Consider the following 19,481-nt stretch of genomic DNA (forward strand, 5'->3'; position numbering starts at 1 on the left):
CCTCAGAAAACACAATGGACCAACACCAGCAGATGACATGGCACCCCAAACCATCACTGACTGTGGAAACTTTACACTGGACTTCAAGCAACGTGGATGAAGTGCCTCTCTTCTTTTCCTCCAGACTCTGGGACCTTGATTTCCAAAGGAAATGCAAAATTTACTTTCATCAGAGAACATGACTTTGGACCACTCACCAGCAGTCCAGTCCTGTTTCTCTTTAGCCCAGGCAAGACGCTTCTGACGCTGTCTGTGGTTCAAGAGTGGCTTGACACAAGGAATGCGACAGCAGAAACCCATGTCTTTCATACGTCTGTGTGTGGTGGTTCTTGAAGCACTCACTCCAGCTGCAGTCCACTCTTTGTGAATCTCCCCCACATTTTTGAATGGGTTTTGTTTCACAATCCTCTCCAGGGTGCGGTTATCTCTCTTGCTTGTACACTTTTTTCGACCACATCTTTTCCTTCCCTTCGCCTCTCTATTAATGTGCTTGGACACTGAGCTCTGTGAACAGCCAGCCTCTTTAGCGATGACCTTTTGTGTCTTGCCCTCCTTGTGCAAGGTGTCGATGGTCGTCTTTTGGACAACTGTCAAGTCAGCAGTCTTCCCCATGATTGTGTAGCCTATAGAACTAGACTGAAAGACCATTTAAAGGCTTTTGCAGGTGGTTTGAGTTAATTAGCTGATTAGAGTGTGGCACCACGGGCCATCAATTTTGAACCTTTTCACAATATTCTAATTTTCTGATATGATGAATTTGAGATTTTCATTTGTTGTCATTTGTAATCATCAAAATTAAACAAAATAAACATCTGAAATATATGAGTTTGTATGTAATGTATGAATATAATATACAAGTTTCACTTTTTAAATGGAATTACTGAAATCAATCTACTTTTTCATGATATTCTAATTTTATGACCAGCACCTGTAGTAATAGTACAGAGAGAGACAGAACAAAGTAATGCAGTGGTATTAAAATGTATTCATGGCATTAAACCTTTCCACATACAGACAGGGCTTTTTTACAAAGATTTTTTTAGATACACCGACAGACAGCGAAGCATAACTGTGAAGCTGAGGAAAGACGAAACATTGTTTTTGTTTTGGCTGACTAGGTCAGAGATGAAGCTGTGGAGAAGTTTAAAAAAATGAGCGAGGTGTAAAACACTAGGCCAACCTTTCAATATCTCATGCAACACTGTTCAATCCACAAAGCCCTTAAGGAGACCCAGCAAACATGTAAAAAAGTTAATTATTCCTTTTACAAGCAAAACACTGTGTTTAGCAAAAGAGGGAATGATCCAAAAGATGAAATATGGTGGTAAGGGTATCATGCTGTTGGGATGTTTTTATTTAATAGTAAGAACAGGAAAACTGCACAAAGTAAATAAGCCTCTTTGTTTCTATTAGAACCAATCACAAGAATTTAGCTCACTCATGTCAAACATATTCAGAATTCCTGCAAAGTCAGAACCTAAATGCAGTGTAACAGATGTGCTTCTGCAAGTAAGTAGCCTTAATCGGGACAAATAAGGTCTCAAAAAGAAGAGGAAACTGGTAAGAAAGTGTGGAAGGAAATGTTTGCATGATCTATATAGATAACAGGTGAAGGGAATGAATCTACTGAGCTATATTTACTGCAGGTTTCCAGCCTGATGCCTGTCGTGAGTGTAAAGTGTGCAGTGGATTGTGGGGGATGGGTCACAACAGGAATTAGGTAATACTGAAATGGTTGTTTTAAGCCTTCCCTCCCAGCAACACTCAGATCAATGCACTGGATCGATAGGAGTCATTGGCAATAACTGAACTTCTCATGCGATCACTGAAGGAGAAAATTCAAAGAAATCTTCCCCCTTGCATACCTCCCAACACACCCATTCATCACACAGAAGGGTTGTAGTCTCCCAAGTGAGATGAGACACCAGTGACCCTCTGTGCACACTGAAACATTTAATATTTATATATACATGCACACACAGCAGGGATAAGTATGCCCTTTTTCTGAAACACTGCATGATTGGTTATTTTTCTCTCACACTCTCTCTCTCTCTCTTCCTGCTGGAATAGTTTGAACAAAAGACAGAAGGTGGAGGAGGAGGGTGCATGGTTGGGGGAGGGGATGTGTGTGTCCAGTTCTCTTGTCACCAGGAGGGAGGGACGAAGGTGGGAGTCAGATGGGGGAGGGAGAGTGGGAGAGAAGAGGATAGGGTCCCACAAGTGAGAGAACGAGAAAGAGCAGCCCCCCTCCTGCACACTCATCCATAATCCGTTCCCCCTTCTGTATTTGGAGGAATATTGGATTACTTTCTGCACAGGAGTACCAACAGAGCGCATCCAGGGATGGTCAGGTCTGTAAACATTTCCTCGCTTGTTGACAAATGTGTTTCATTTCCTGAGTCATGCAGATAATTGTTCTGCTTTTTGCGCATTTGTATCCTTCCTATTACTCCTTTTTTCATGATTTATTTTCTTTTTTTCCTCAATGGTTTTGTCTCTTTGCACGCACTGCATGTCATTCTCGTAAATCGTCTTCTTAACACTTTCTGTTTATTTATTTCTTTTTTTTGTTTGTTTTGCAAAAAAAAAAAACTTTTTAAAAGTGAAGCCTGTTTTTCAGGATGCTAATTTTTTTTTACACTGTAAAGTAAAAAACAGAAAAAGGTTAAGAAGGAGAGTATCAGCGCCTGACTAATTTTACATATATCTGGATGATTTATAGGTTTTCCCTCCACTTTTCAATAGTTAAACACTTTTAAAACATATGTTTATATTAAAGTAAATAAAATATATGTCCAAATGGTCTGGAATTTAAGTGTGAAAAAGTAAATGCATAAGTGGCTTCAGTGGCGCCACCAAGGGGCGACAAAGGTGGGCAATGTTCACCCCTATAAATCTGCTGGACCTCAGCAAATGGCCAGACATTTTTAAGAGCATTATTTTTTTTTTTTACACATGAATTTAAAACAGGAAAAGACAACCTCAGTCATGTTTTAACATTTCATTTATTTATACTGATTTTATTCCTTTATTTTGTCCTTCATAATTGCCGCTTTGAACGTTTGTCACTCAGTCTTAACACAATTTACTGTATGTCTCAAATTAGAAGAGTTGATTTATTCCAAATCCCCCCCAAAAAATAATGATAAAGATATACCAATAACTCTAAATAATCTTTTTTTCAATCCTTTTTCAGTATTTTAGATTTCTTATTTCCTGTTTTATTATAAGATCAATATAAATTGATGGCTTTCCCATATAAATTTTACAAATTATAGCATTCAAATAATTTCTATCCTTTGATTTTGTCATGTAAAGATATAAAATTAACCTTATTTTTGAACAAATTTAAGGAAAATATAAAAAAAACCCACCAAATTTATCAGTATTGATATTTAGAATCAAAGAGAACCAAACAAAATTCCATTCTTTTTTTAACTTATTCATGGCAACACCTGTAGTAAAAGGCGCATTTGATACGTATCCTTGCAGTTTTGGTCGGTTCCCACTACTCTGTCATTGGATATTTAATACTGGCTGAGTATCAATACATACTACATACAGGGATTTTTCGTATTTGGCTTTATTAAAATGATCCTAATCATTATTTTCATTAGGGAACTGTGTGTTTATGATTAAACTACAAGGAAGAGCTTCCTTGGAGTAAGGGTCTCAAACTTAAATCTTTTGGGGTCAGGCCCTGCAACTGTTTGATGTGTTTCAGCTTCAACACACCTAACTCAAATAATGACCTCATTAGCAGAACTCAGTTGAGCTTGACTGCATGTGAACAAGGGAGTGTTGCTATTTGACTCAGGTGAACAGAAAAAGGAGCGCTTCTGAAAGTTGCTGTAACTCAGCGCAATGGGACTAGCTTGTCAGCCTGCCATATTTTAGACCAGGCAACTGGAGCAGAAACAGAAAAAAATGGAGGCTGGGTGCAATATTTTCAGATAAAAATTGAAATAAATACTAGAAAAATGCAGCGATGCTTGAGTTGTGCACATTATGTTTGTTCATCTTTCGTTAAGATAATTAACAAGTAGAAAATACTACACAGTAGTTTGAGTAAATGGGTATTAAATGGTGTCTTTATGGGTTTAACATGAGTAGGCAGAGGGAAATGGCTACTTATGGCTTTATTATAGGGAATGATTTGGAAAAGTAAATCTTTTATAGTTAGCATCACCCTTCTTTTTTTTTTTTTTTGTGAAAGTGTCCCTAGGTAAATAACCTTGACAGTGGCTGTTTTGCCTCTTCAGGTGGCAGAGTATCACAGCAGTGTTGAGCTGTGAACTGAACCATGGAGCTGTACATTAGGCTGGTCACAAGTAGAGACAGCACTCGCACAGTCTACAGCAGGACAAGCAGAACTGACTTTGGGAAGCCCCACAGCATGCAGCCGGGTCTTGAGTAAGGAAAAGTGGACCCGGTCCTCTCCTCTTCACCCAGGGCCAGAGCTGCAGAATGCTCAGTCCTGCCACCCCATACAGTAAGTCATGACACTTTAACGTGTGTGCACTTCCTTGCCCTCTGTTGGTTTTCCTGTTCACATTCTTCTTTGTGGCTTCTCTTTTGTCCGTCTCCTGTGGTTTGGTTAGAGGAAAGCAAGCTGATGGGAGGGTGAGTTGAGAGAAATGGGAGATGTGTGTGTGTGTGTGGTGGGGGTGGGGGGTCCCTGCGAAGTCATGTTGAGAAAGGAGATATGCTAATGGCTTTTACAGCTGAGCCTTCAGGCTTCGTTTTGAGGAATTTCACCAAAAGTGTTCAGTTGCTGTTTTTCCAGCCTCCCCATCTGAGTGTACAGTTTAAACAGCTTTTAGACTCCAAAACATGTTTTGCAGTAAAGCAACTAATGCATCTGATGCTTTTTTTCTTTTTTCAAAGAAAGGGTTATTTATTGTTACTGCCCAGTTCTAAGAAGACTAAAAACAAGTATTCCCTGTTTAATAGGTTACTTCAGGTTTACAAAAAGCAAAGATTGCAAAGCGGGTTTACTTGGATGCAAATGCAATACATTTTTCAAACTGGTTCAACAAGATAGTTAGCAGCTAGACATACTGCATGAATATTGTAAGGACATAAAAGCGTTATAAATGTCCTAGTGTTATAAAAAAAAAGCTGTAGTGTATAACCATAATGTAATTGTGTCTGTTTGGATTATCTTGCCATCCAAGCTGCCAACTGTAAATAAATAACAAAAAAAGACACTTTGATTAAGAGTTATGGGTTGCAAAGTTTTATATTGTACTTTATAACAGCCTGCAATTTACAAGATCTGAGAATTGTTCAACATGCATTCAATATGCTGCATTTATTTATTCAAATGTGTGAATCTGCACTATAGAAATATACTGAATTGAATTGAATTACAGTACACCTCCATAAAAGTGAATTTGCTAACTTATATGCTGTTGAAAATGAAGCCTGTTAGCCTCAACGCATTTTAAGAATTGTAGAAGAAAAAAATGCGGTAACTGAGTGAAAGGCATCGGATTTTAACTTTTTTTTAATATATATATATATATATATATATATATATATATATATATATATATATATATATATATATATATATATATATATATATATATATATATATATATAGATGCACTAATTCTGAACCTCTGTAGTTTAAAATATAAATAAATAGGATTGATCAAACCTTCACAATTATATTAGGAAAAAGAGATTCTTTAAAGTTTTAGTTTTACATTAGTGATACTTCATACTGTTTAGGAAAACACAAAAAAATGGAACATATTACCAGGTCTGGCTCAGAATTCAATGAGAATAAATCCTGCAATATATGAATTATTCAAACCTCGACACAGATAACAAGTTTTTTCTGACATATTGTTAAAATCTTAAAATCTTTTTCTCTTCCACTGAACTTGGTGCATTATCACAACATAAAACACTCAAAGATATGACTTAGATTTTAGTTAAGGTAATACATGATCATTGCAGCTCTGGTCCTGGGATCATTGTTGTATGTATATATATATATATATATATATATATATATATATACACATATATATATATATATATATATATATATATATATATATATATATATATATATATATATATATATATATATATATATGTTACATAGCCTGCGTTAGCATTTAAAAGGTGCTTTCAATATTTGGCCCTTGGCTTAAGAATTTGTTACAGTAACAATTTAGATAGGCAGTATGGCATATAGTGTTATGCAGCCTCATTATATTTGACTTTATTAGAGAGTTCTCTTTACCTTTTTTTTTTTAAGATGATGAATCTTATTACATGAATAAACTCATCTTATTACATGAATAAAGTCAATTAATTTGTTTTAAAAGCAAACCAGTTTCCTTGGTCAAATAGTTATCCATCCCAGTCACAGTTAAACAACCTGGCCCTGGACCTTCATAATTAATTGTATTTGATCCAAACTTGGTTATAAAAAAAAAAAAAAAACTCTGATTTGAAAAAAAAAAAATGGTTTGAGTTTCATCCCCCAGTTTTGAAGTCTAGGCTTTTCCATATGCTTATATTGACAGATTGGTTTATTGATCTGGTCAAGCTTTAACAGGATTACAACACTAACATGATTAGAATAAAGAAAAGGGAATTTCCTTCCACGTGTTTGCATTCTAAATCAGCTTCAATAGAAAATGAGGGAGTTGTCTGAACAGAAAGGAGTTTTTTGTAACATGCATTTGTCACATTCCTTCCTCAAAGTGACTCACAGCATTGTGTTAGTTTTCCTCCTTCTTGACTAAATGCATTCCTAAGCTAGAGTTCATTCGCTTCTTTTTCCCCTCAATCAAATCTTCCACACTGACCCTTTACTGATCAATCTGTAAACACAAACAAGTAAACATCTAATCACCATCGCCCAACACCTCATTAAGGAGGCTCTGTACATAATGGTGATTGTGTGACGCAAACAGAGAATGATGAGCCGTTTTAGCGCTTCTTAAGTCACCAGTTACCGGGGTGAAGCAGTCCTGTGAATGAAAGCCAGATCGTTAGTAACCTGGTGTCAACAGCCTCTCATTAGCTTTGAATGGTGGGCCACATAAATGTCTGCCTCTACAAATGCATTAGCCCTCAAACAGTAACCATGACAGAAAACCACAGCCTACCTTAGATCCCTCATTAGGAATTAAGGTAAAGTTGTGGGCTGCAGCAATTGGGGGTAAAAAAAAAAAAAAAAGCAAAGGGAAGGACAGATGGGGAAGACATGAGGAGGGACTGGTCAGCTGCAGGCTTGATATATGAGTGGACACAATGAGCAAAGAGGAGGTGGGGGCACAGTTCGGCCTCTGCCACATGTGTGGAGCTAAAGGAGTGGGGGAGGGGAAAAGGGACCACACAATTTGGGACACAGAGTTACATCTTTACTGCACTGCACAGGGTTAAGGGGCATACATGCACAGAGTAGGAGTAGAAGCAGGAAGTAGATTTAATGAAGATGCTTTTTAGTCTTCAAACTGAACTTGGTGTGGTAAAATGTTTGCTGCACTGATAGCTGTTCAGCCAGATTACACTTTGCATGCCAGGAAAAAGAGAGGATAGGAAGTTTAGGGAGTGGAAGGATACATTCTCCTTCCCACTGACACTGTTTTTCAGGCAATGGTCACTGCATACATAATAATGTAGCCCTCATTTACCCTGCAAGCAAGGACACTCTCAGTTAGGTGGTGAGTCCACAGTAATGTAGTAGTAACAGTTAATTGGTATACCAAGATTTAAAAAAAAGTGTTTCAAAAAAATTTCTCAAACTGAAAAATATTTTGTTGTAACTTGTCTCTTTATGTGTCAGAGAAAGCTACTAAGTGACCAAAGTTTTGAATTTTATGGAGCATAGAGTAGTGATGGGACTTCCCCACTCATTGCTACTCACTGCCTGTCAGCTGGCTCAGAGGGGGATATTTTACCCCCCTTCCCCAAAATCTCACTCTTTTATTCAGTCCCATATTGGGTCTGAGTTGATATTTTCTGTACTAACTCTTGGCTCTTATCACAAATCTGAAACCTTTCCAGCGCTGCAAGTATTTCCATCATCCCTTTTGCAGATTTTGGAAATTCACCAAGTTTAGAAAGAGTGTATGGAAAAGACATGTTCTCACCCGGTTAGATTCCTGGCATGCCAGCAGCCTGAATCGTCTAGTGGTTGGTCAGCAGTCCCTCATTTTTTGGCCATGTGAAGCTAAACGCTGCATGAAGAACCGCAATGTGGGAGTTCACTTTACTGGAATTTCTCTGTGTGCACGTGTGGGTCTGTGTGTGTGTGTGTGTGTTTCCGAGTGTCTGTCCGTCTTCAGGGGATCTCTTTGTTTATTGTGAGGGGTAAAAAAGCACACAGAGACCATTTAGCTCCAGAGTGGTGACTTTTTTCTTTTTTACCCATCCAGTCCAGGAGCCATCTCTGATGCCCCACAACCCCCAAATCCCATCACAGCCAACCAGCCCCTTCCCCCACATGTACTTCCATCTTATTAACCCCTAATTAGTCATACTGACCATGCACTGGCTCACTATTCAAAGCAGAGTCCACTTGGTCCAAGAGAAAATCAATGATTTTTATATGATTCGATCTTTTAAAGACAAAATCATGTGGTGAAAGAATGAAATCTCAACATATTTGAGCATCAGTAGTACGTGAATACACAAAGATCAATCAACTGATGGAAAAAAATAATGACTAGATTTACTAGAACAATTTATAGCTGCAGCCTCACCATTCTTTAACCTGAGTTGGGTTTTATCTTCCACACATAGGCCTGATTACTTCCAGATTTTCATAATAGAACAACTTAGATGGACCTGTCTGATAAAATAGATAAGGATGAAATATCTCAATAAGAAACATTACATTGGGGAACGTTATGCACAAATGTCTTTCTAGGAAGTAGGGACACCAGTGAACAGTTCTAAGAAAACTGAGGCTTTGGGGAACCTGAGTAATTACTCATCTAAGATGTCTAAAGCCACTAAAAAAGCACTTCATGTCCCACTAGTCTCAGTTAAAGGAGAAGTTCGGTTTTTTACACTTTTAGCCCATTTTCTGTAGTGTCCAGGATGAAATCGAATGATCGACACCAAAAGTTTGACAATTGCTCCTGTCTCTGCTTTTTGGCTCATTTAGAATCCACCCCTGGCTGCTTTAGAATGGCTTGCATAGAGCATGTCCGATAATGTCCTTAAAACAACCTTAAACGTTCTTTTTTTAAAATATGCTACTCACCGGGTCGTCAGCGCTGTTCAATGACGTTCCAAAAAAAGTTTCGTGAAGAAAAAACGTTCCTGTAGTGTTTTATTTAGCATTTTGTAAATCCCATTGAGTTCTGTAGGAATAGTCAATATTCCCCTGCCACCGGAAACGGAAATGGGGCCTGTTTACACAGTTGTAGTCTTTTCGCTTCACTCTGTGTACTCCGACGTCGAGAATCAAGAATCCACCTTTCGTATTCCATTTTCAGAGTTTTTTAAAGTGTTTAACAGAGACGTTAGCACCTCGACGTCGGAGTACACAGAGTGAAGCGAAAAGACTACAACTGTGTAAACAGGCCCCATTTCCGTTTCCGGTGGCAGGGGAATATTGACTATTCCTACAGAACTCAATGGGATTTACAAAATGCTAAATAAAACACTACAGGAACGTTTTTTCTTTACGCAACTTTTTTTGGAACGTCATTGAACAGCGCTGACGACCCGGTGAGTCGCATATTTTAAAAAAAGAACGTTTAAGGTTGTTTTAAGGACATTATCGGACATGCTCTATGCAAGCCATTCTAAAGCAGCCAGGGGTTGATTCTAAATGAGCCAAAAAGCAGAGACAGGAGCAATTGTCAAAATTTTGGTGTCCTTCATTCGATTTCATCCTGGACACTACAGAAAATGGGCTTAAAGTGTAAAAAACCGAACTTCTCCTTTAAGGTCAGTGTTTGATCAAATATCCTGCAGTAAAGACCTATCTCCTGTTTGCTGAAAGAAAAAATATAATCCAAAGAATTTCAGTGCATTTCAGTCTTTATTTTGTGCCAATTCAGAACTCATATCAAAACTTAATTTAAAATCAGGTCATTTCGGCATCATACAGTCTTTAAAGGGCCGGTTGCAAGCTTTATAAACTTTAAAGAACATATGACCTTTGCTTTATGAATGGACATGCCTTTTTAGGCCCTTGCGGCCACTACCATAATAACATGGCATATAAGGTTGTGTAGATGTAGTTGTTGAGATGGATGCATGTGATTCCAGCTTTTAATTGTCATTTCATTGTCACAAATACAGAGCAACAAATCTAACTTTCTGTATTTAACCCATCCATTTCGGGAGCAGTGGACTGCCACTGTGCAGCACCTTGGTTTGACCGTCACCATGCCTAACCCTTTTTCTCTTTAAATAGAATATTAAGATGTGCTAAAACACATCTTTTGGGTCAAATTCAAATAAGCATTTGGGACTTATGCTTCAGTCTTTATTTAAACTTGATGAATATGATGTTCAGAAAACTAAGAAGAAAAAACTGAGTAAAAACTGAAAGATTCTTGGGAAACAGTTCATTCTCTAGGAGTGAAGATAGAGATAGCGTTTTGCATGTTGTTGCATTTGCAAGATAATCTCAATTAACCAAAATATAATTTTCAAATTGCAGAGGAATTCAGTTTTGGTCACATTACATCTAACAAGAGAAAGAGACTGACTATCTCACTCCAGTCCTTCATGTGGTAGTAATAAATTGGCTTTGCCACCAAACAGAAGGGAAGACAGAGAGCAGCTAGTGTGCAGATCCATGCATGTGAGCTTGAAGTAGACGCTTTTACATGCAACAATAAAAGCAGGGTCCTGCAACAATGTACACTGGACAAGCAAGCTTTCAAGGTCATGGAAACAATATAAAATTAGATTAAACATCTATGAGCTTATACATAAGAAAATACGAATAAAATCCAAATCGGAATATTAGCTCAAAAAATATCGCAATTTAGATTTATTGTTAAATTGTTCAGCGTTCATCAAAGAACACTGTCCTGTGAAGAATAGATGTAGTATTATGCTGTTGTTCAGTTTTGGCTATATGTATTCAGAGTAACAAAGACAAAATCTGTGTTCACATTTTAGATGTGTCATAGATTAGAAAAAAAGCGCAATAAATTGAGTTATATCTGGATAATTCTTTCTTTTAAGAGTATTGCAGCTGTGTGCTTTATCACCCATTGCACCATAGAAACAGAAAAAAAAAACAGTTAAAATGCACGGTAAAAAAGTAGCATTCATTTCTGTAAAGACTTAGTCCTGTACATGTGCAAAAAGCTTTTTCATACACTCTAGAAACCCTTGGAAAACTAACACCATGCAGAGCAGCAGTACTTTTTTTTTTTTTTTTAACAGTAAGGACTCTGTACACAATTACTACTTAAATTATAAGAGTCTGGCCAGTACAGTACGGTTTACCCCACCAAGGTCTCCTCCATCTTTACTGAGATCTTTAGCCCTATTCCACCTGAAGGTGTTTGTTTACTGTTGACCAATAGCCTAATATAGAAAAGGTTAACTGTGTTTTTATTGTTATTTAATATACTAATATTGATGGTCAACAACTATTACATTTACCCGTTGTACTGCGGGTTAATTGTCCAGGTTTAAAGTGGTTTAGTGTACTTAAATGGTTAATCTAAACAAAAGTATCCCCTGCTTTACTGAAGCTATAGCCGTGACAAATGTTAAGGTTCTAATTTGCATTATTTAATCTTTTATGGCTAATTTAAAGTCTCTTTCAAATATAAAATTCAAGTCAAAGTAGAATCACAACACATTATTGTGTGTGGCATATTGCATTTTTATTTATTTTTGAGTCATTGCCATATGGACCCCTTTCTTTAGAGTTAAAATACCTGTACCCATTTAGTTTGCTATTCTACATATCTCTTTAGTAATGTGATGTAGTTTTAGCAAATATTATGGCCAGTGATATAGAAGAGCGTGCAAGTCCCGAGAAAAAAAATAATTATTACCTTGGCCAAGGAGGTCAAGGTAATAATTAAGGAGGTTTTTTGGTTTGTCTGTCTTTTTTATTTTCAAAACAAAAAGAGTAATGAGTGGATTTCGCAGAAATTTAAAAAGTGGGTGACTGTATTCTTTGAATACAGATATCAACTTAAAGGGGAAGTCACAATATGCTAGGGAAATGAGATTCTTGGCAGAATTTTGCTCTCCCTGGGGGCTTTTCTGGTTATAGAAGTGGTCTTTAGACTTATCTATTCTAAGAACCTAGAACTAGAGACATTTTACTTAGAAATATAAGTATAAAGTATATTGACTCATTTATTTTATAAGAGGTGGCAGCCAATTAAAAATGTGACTATGGTAACTAGTAATTAAAATTTGATGTTTGTTGATTGTATGATAAACTCTATTTTTCTATTTATTTATTTCAAATCTTTGGATCTTATCTCCATTATTAGGGATTCCTATCTGGTGTTGTTTTTGTCTAAGTTAGATCTTCCTTTTTTTATTATTCACATTCGGAACTCCCAAAAATCCACTACGTTGTTCGGATCCAACTTGTTTTTGCAATATTCCTACTATCTGCACATTTGATTATATAATGAGGAGGAAAATAATGGCTCACTTTGAGGTTAATTCTAACCAACAAAGTAGAATTACTAGGATGTGCAAGTTTTATGACCGACATTTAAATAAAACGGCCAGATTAGGATGCATTTTTCATTACTTTTAATCAGCCTTTTGTTTGCATGTTGTATGAGTAGAGTCAACCAAAAGCTCAATCTACTCCATCAAATTAAATGTTTTAGTCTGAGAACTGACCTCTTAAGCTCTGATAACTTCAATTGATGCCAGATTAAATTTCATTTCATGTGCTGATAAAACTTAACTATAATACATAACTATTAAGTGTTTGTGCAGATCACCACCAGGTGCCAGCATCACTTACTGGTTTGTAGGTAGATTGCTTGATGTTTGATGCGCTGCACTTGTCAACATGATGGAGTTTCTGTAGCATTTAAGATCCAATTCAAACCCAAAGGCTTCAGCTAACATTAGCTGAATTCAAACCACAAGAGTATCGCTAAACCAGCATTGACCAGTTGAGTTAATCTCACTAACTCTAGCAATATAGAATTGTATTTATTTTCTAGAAAATGAATGTAAATGCAGCATCTTGCTTTGTGTGTAAAGAGCAGATGCTGAGTATCAGATTTATATTTTAAAATGAGTCAAAATGATTGCAGGTGTTGCATTTTAAAACATCTGTAGTATATTTTTACAACGGGTAAAAGTGGTTAGTCCCATTAGCATTGCTAAAACACGTTGATGTGTATATGTCTGTGAGAATGTCTGTTTTGTAGATATAAATGACTGATATGAATGTGTATCCAAAAGCTGTTGGAGTGTGCTGAGATGCCCGGACTGGATGAGAGGGATTATTGGGCTAAAGGATAATTTGATTTAGGGATCAACAAAACCCATCTGGTGGTTATGGTTTACACGTACCTCAACCTGACATCAATCAAAATATATTTGGCTGCAAAACAGACATAGTGAGTAATGAAATATTCTGGTATAAAAATTACAAATAAATAAATAAATGGAATGAAGTGCCTCTTTTACTGTGATCAGGGCTGTATTTTCTGCTGTCATCCAGGGCTAGGAATTTCTTCGTCAGTTAAGATCATAACCTTCATTCAGACTCAGGATGTTGAGAGGGTGGATACTCTGCTTTATCTGACTAAAAATATGTGACTGAGTAGTTTTGTAGAAATTTCACATTCACATTGTTTAAAAATAATAGTTCTAATGTTTGAGAAACAAACAGGAAAAAAAGCACAATGGAAAAATGTTGCATCCTACTCCTGTGGGCTGTTCTACAAATATGTAGACTTATTTAACTAATTGCCATGAACAGTTTTATCTATAAAGGAATAGAAGGCTCATAGTTAAAAACATCTCAAAAGTAACTTTTGGTGTAAAAAACTATTGCTGAAAAAGTATTTTCTCCCAACACGACTGATATCTTCTAGTAACTTCTCTTTTTTGTCTAATTTTGTCCGTTACTTTTGTAGGAAAACCCCTCTGGCCTAGGCATGGTATTGGGATAGTTCAATAATGCTCTGCAATGCTTGGAATGTCAGCCTAACGCCAGTTCAAAAAGACCATCCCTCAGCCACTAAACCAGTGGATTACTCTGTCTAAGACTGCATGTATAACTGCTCATGTCACATGAAATTAAGAATCCCACCCAATTATGCATACCTATAGTGATCATTTCTGTGAAGTCTAGTTTAGCCCCAGTTTAACATGAAGGAACAAAATACTTGATTTCCCTCCTTAGGGACCCCACCCACTTTCCCTCTGTCCAGCAGACCTCTGAGGTTTTGGCCGAATTAGATCACACGCTTGGTGGGGGAGGCTTTGAGGACTAAGAGACTCACTGAGAGACAACAATGGCTCCAATGTGTGTGAAACAGATTCAGAGGGTAGCATGCAGAATGATTGAGGCTTATCGCTGTGGAGACCAGGCTGGAGGCTATATTGGTGGGTTTGTTTCATAAAGGTTAGAGACATAAGCCCACTTTTTGGGTAGATCAATGCATAAGAGCGTAGACTATCCACTGGAAGGACTCTGTAAAATGCTTCTTTTTTTTTTGTTTTTTTTGGAGAGATTATGAAAACAGATGGCCGGAGCTACCTTTTGAGGGCATTTTGGAAAACAGATGGGTTGGGTAGTACTGCCATCTTGTGAGGATTCCCTTCTTTTCTGCACTCAGGTTTTTGTTTTAAAAGTTTTTAACAAATCCAAAACAATTTTAACCCTTTAAAACCAGTGCATTATATGAGATTCATGAGTTGCATTACCAGTGTAATATTGTTAGTCTTGAAAACCCTGACTTACAGATCAGACACTTGTAGTGAACACAAAATATATAAAACATTATACAGAAATCCTTTATCACAAATAATGCGAATAAATTATCTAGTTTAACTGTATGTTTTCTTGTCATTTGCAGATAGTCAGACAATTCTAGTTTGATTTCATGGTTTCAGGGTTTAAATGGGTAATTACATTTGTACTGTGCCCTTCAAACGACAGTGTTTATCTGTATATCCCAGAAGAGTCACTGAGAGTCACAGAGATTAACTTTTATTTGAAACCAAATGATTACAGAATTGATATTTGAAATTATATCTGACATTCTTTTTAATATATTAGCTCTCTTAGTGTCAGAAAAAAGTGCAAAAAGTGGTTTCTGTGTGTAATCTCTAGAAAATGTAGATCCTTGCTCCAACTTAACATTTCAAAAATCCTACTAAAACTTTTTAAAATTCTCAATTTTAAAGTTATATAATAAGTCTGAAGATTTTGCCATTATCCCCTACCAGAAGATATTTATGCAGACATCACCATAAATATCCAACAGACATAAGATACAGATCCCTTTTAAACTATGTATTATGACTCTCTGCTTCCTCTGATTTATCTTCGAACACCTTGCTGGTAATGACAGTAGTTTACAACTTCCATGCTATTAAGTATATTTGCTACCTCAAACTTATTATTTTTTTTTATTTAAACTGTACTCCTGGATCAGGAAAAGAATGCAGTTAATTTTTCAACAAGCAATGCATAGGTCAAGCTGAGTTAACTTATGTTTTCCTTTTTTCCTTTTAGGTCTGTTGAAGATGCACTGGTCTCCGGAGCACGTCGCCCCTTTATCTCAGTGGCCTGAACAGCACCTAGATGTGACATCCACCACCTCCCCCCAGTCTGCCCACAAACAAGACCCCTACAGTTCTGCTGCCCGACGCACCTATGCTCCTGCTGGGTATCCTTGGGCCAGCGATGACATATCTGCTCTTACGGCTTCTTCGCTCCTGAAACGTTACGCTGAGAAGTACTCAGGCCTGGAATTGTCTTATGAACGCCCTGCTACAGGTGTCTACTCTGAGTCTGGAAGTTTCCTTAAAACTGAATCCGAATCTTGGGCTTTGAGTCAAGGTGTTGATTGCTACCCCGGACTTGAGGCACTAACTGGTACCAAAGTGGGGCCTGGCTCAGTAGGAATCCCAGCTACAGGAAGTGTAACATTAGTGAGTAGTAACTTGGTCTCAGAACCAGGCTATAGCGGGGCTCCATCCTGCAATACCCCATCGTCTCAGGAATACCCTCCTGCCTACAACAGTACCTATCTGTCCCCAGGATACTGTCCTCAACCAAGTGCAGCACTTCCACCTGCCCCTCTGCACACCTTGCAGCCAACACCTTCTCTAGTGCCCAGCTACAGCACCAGCACCCCTGTCTACAACTACACACCAGGTTGCTACCCCCAAGCCAGCCTTTCCTCTGGATACAACCACCCTAGTGCCTCTTACCTGCCTTCAGGTATTAGCGCTCCTACACCTTTGGCCCCTAGACCTACTGTAGTTGGGGGTAGTTATAGTTATTCTTGTCACAGCATTGGTGGGAGCTCTGATGCAGGTGTGCCACTTAAACGCAAGGCCTTCGAGATGACAGAGGAAGGACAGGAGGATGTAGAAGTGGATGGATCGCGTTACAAAAAGTATGGCAACAGTTCAGGAAGCAGTCATAGCAAAGGTAATGGTAATGGGCAAGCTAACGGCTACGATGTTAGTGGCCCTTCCTCAGATCAGCAGGGTTACAAGGCTGGAAAGCCCCTCATATCACCTCCTTACAATGGAGCAGCAGACTATAGCCCACCACCAGGCCTCGCAGGGGAGAGCGTGGCAGGAGAGCACAGCTTTACTCAGCAGCAAAGAATGTCTGTCAAGATACCAGCATCTCACACACGAGCAGAGGACCCTACTTGTGGCCGCTGATTATCGCAGTCAAAACAAAAGAGATGTATCCAAAGACTGAAGGGTTCTGGCGCAACATTGAATTGTTCTTCAAAAAGTGTAATCGCTCTGGCAAACACAAGAGGGCACAAGACTTCTATTTCTTGTGGATGTTTATCATTACTCATATATTTCCAAAGATTCACAGAGGTATTTTGGCCCCCTAGGTTAAGCTACTCTCTGCATAGACAGTCTAAATATACGAGTGTCTGTTTCTCTCAGGATCTTATGTACTACTTGCTGGCTACTTTTTTTTTTTTTTTAAGGAAGATGATATACTCCATCTTATTTGCGTAAACAAGAATGCCTTTGACTGCAAAAATACCCAACAAAAATGACCAAAAAAAAGCAAGCAATAACTAAAATGTTGAGATTGCCATGCTACTTTAGCATAATCACTGCTACACCACTAACTGCAAGGCTTGATGTGTCATTGGGCCTTATTTTCTATCTTACCTTCCATCTTTTGCATTTATTCTCTGCCATGGATTCCATCCTTTTCTGCTCAACAATGTCTGTGCAGAACTGCTTAAATCATACCGTAAATCCTCTAATATAGGCCCGGGCCTTTATTTCACTCAAGTGCATCGCGGTCCAGGCCTTTATTGGAAAGAGGCCAGAATTAGAGACAGGCCTCTATTGCTATTTGAACAAAACAGACTACCAGTGGAATGAATAAAAATGAGATTTTGTGTCTATTTGAACCTATAAAACACTAGGTTCATTTATTGAAAAAGTACAGTTACCATGTCTCGCTTGGTTTGAAGTAAAAAAGAAAAAAAAAATCCTCCAATTCTGTTTAATCCTCCTCCTCAGTTTCCTCCTCCTCTTCATCTCTCCCTTTAATCTCCTCATCACTCGCGCTCCTCCTCATGTTCTGCTGCGTGTCTGTTCTCTTCCTCGCGCAGACGGGCAGCAGTCAGGGCCTGTCGTCCAGCTGCGCAGGGCTGTGGTACTTGTATGTTACTACCACAAGTATAATGTTGAGGTATGCCCCAGAAAAAACGTTTATAGCCCCGGCCTGTATTAGAGACCGGCCATTATTTACCTCCTCTGACAGCGAGACCGGCCAATGTTAGAGTCCCGGCCGCTAATGGAATACAGGCCAATATTAGAGAATTTACGGTATATATATATATATATACATATATACACAGTGCTCTGAGAAAATATATTTCTTTTGATTTTACCTTTTTTCCCACTTCAGTGTTTTACAAACCAAAGAAATTCAAAGTTAGCGCTTTTTTCTTTCAACCCGTTTTGAAATGTAATTCTTTGTGGGCTGTTTATCTGTGTCCAGCTGCAGAGCCTTACCAAGTTTAATATTTTTAACCTGATAGCTGGACATTGTCTTTAAGGATTAACCGCTATTGAGCGGAATTCAAAGTCACATCAATAACAACATTTACTTAAGTCCTAAAGAAGAAAAGCAACTCAGACCATCACATTACCATCACCATGCTTTACTGCTAGTACAATGTTCTATTGTTTGGTCAGATGTAACAGGAAAATATCCCATATAAAGTTCCACTTCTGTCTCCTCAATGAACAGAAAATGCATTGCAAATTCTTGGAGATCATCAGTATGTTGTCTTGGGTCAGTTATGGTTTGGGCTTTTGAACTCAATCTCTAACTCTAGAGGGGCTGTTTTTTCCAGTATTTTTCTTATATCTCTTAAATCTTTGCTTAACTTCCCCAAGTGAGCCCTGCAGTCCTCTAGATATTGTTTTGGGTTCGTTCCTACCTCCATCTAAGTGCTTAAGTTAGGTCAGCTACTTATTGGAGGGCGTCTACTTTTCAATGTTTTCTATATTTTGCTGATTATGGCTACTTCTATATTCCCAAGACAATGAAATGTTTTCATACTGATAGATATCAATGTGTTTGTCATCCATCTGTTCCTAAATTCATACAGATCTAGTCATAATGTGTGTTTTTTGAGGTCCTCAAGCCTATTCATGATCTCAGCAACGTTTTTTTTTCATCGATTTTCTGATCTTGCTGGTCTGGTAGTAATCTGACTTAGTGTAGCTTGTGACATTAAACCAAAAAAAGAGGAGAATTAGTTCATCAGACTTCACCAATGTGGAAAAAGTAAGTTTTATATTGGGCCAGTTTGATTTAGATAGCTTTTTCCCCTTAATAATGATATCATCATTTGGAAAATGCATGTAGTATAAATTTTGGCTATATTTTTTCTAATTGAAAAATGTTTGTAAGAACAAAAAGAAAACATGTATGTTAGGGGGAATTTACTTTTTCACAGCACTGTATGAAATCCTTCATTAACTAAGTCACTCTTTAAAATTATAATCCATAATGTTGGATCTAAGATTTCATTTTTATTTGACTGTATCTGGCATTCAATAAATCGTAAGATTAAAAAATCTACAGGTTAGCTTCTATGAGTGTAGTTACCACAGCACATTTGTGCCCAAACCAATAATCAAAAAATAACATCCAGTTAAAATGCAAAAAGGCTGTTTATTGTTTGGATGAACAGCATGCAGGTCCCAGTGCCTCATACACATTTTGCTCAACATTATAGTCTTTATGAAGAGTTACCTCCTTATTTGCTTTTATTTACTTTTTTTTAATATGCAAT

At 37.6% G+C, this 19,481-nt stretch overlaps 1 protein-coding gene across 1 annotated transcript; it reads left to right on the top strand.

The window, feature by feature from the left end:
• The first annotated feature begins 2,182 nt into the window (after positions 1 to 2,182).
• LOC119785419 (fidgetin-like protein 2) lies at positions 2,183 to 17,538 on the top strand. Its single transcript, XM_038288096.1, has 3 exons — positions 2,183 to 2,351; positions 4,263 to 4,492; positions 15,692 to 17,538. Exons 2-3 carry the CDS (start codon positions 4,468 to 4,470, stop codon positions 16,855 to 16,857), a joined length of 1,191 nt encoding a protein of 396 aa, XP_038144024.1. The 5' UTR covers positions 2,183 to 2,351; positions 4,263 to 4,467; the 3' UTR covers positions 16,858 to 17,538.
• Positions 17,539 to 19,481: the final 1,943 nt, after the last annotated feature.

This window comes from Cyprinodon tularosa, unplaced genomic scaffold (genome assembly GCF_016077235.1).
Source record: "Cyprinodon tularosa strain WSP-4 unplaced genomic scaffold, ASM1607723v1 ctg248, whole genome shotgun sequence".
Lineage (NCBI taxonomy): Eukaryota > Metazoa > Chordata > Actinopteri > Cyprinodontiformes > Cyprinodontidae > Cyprinodon > Cyprinodon tularosa.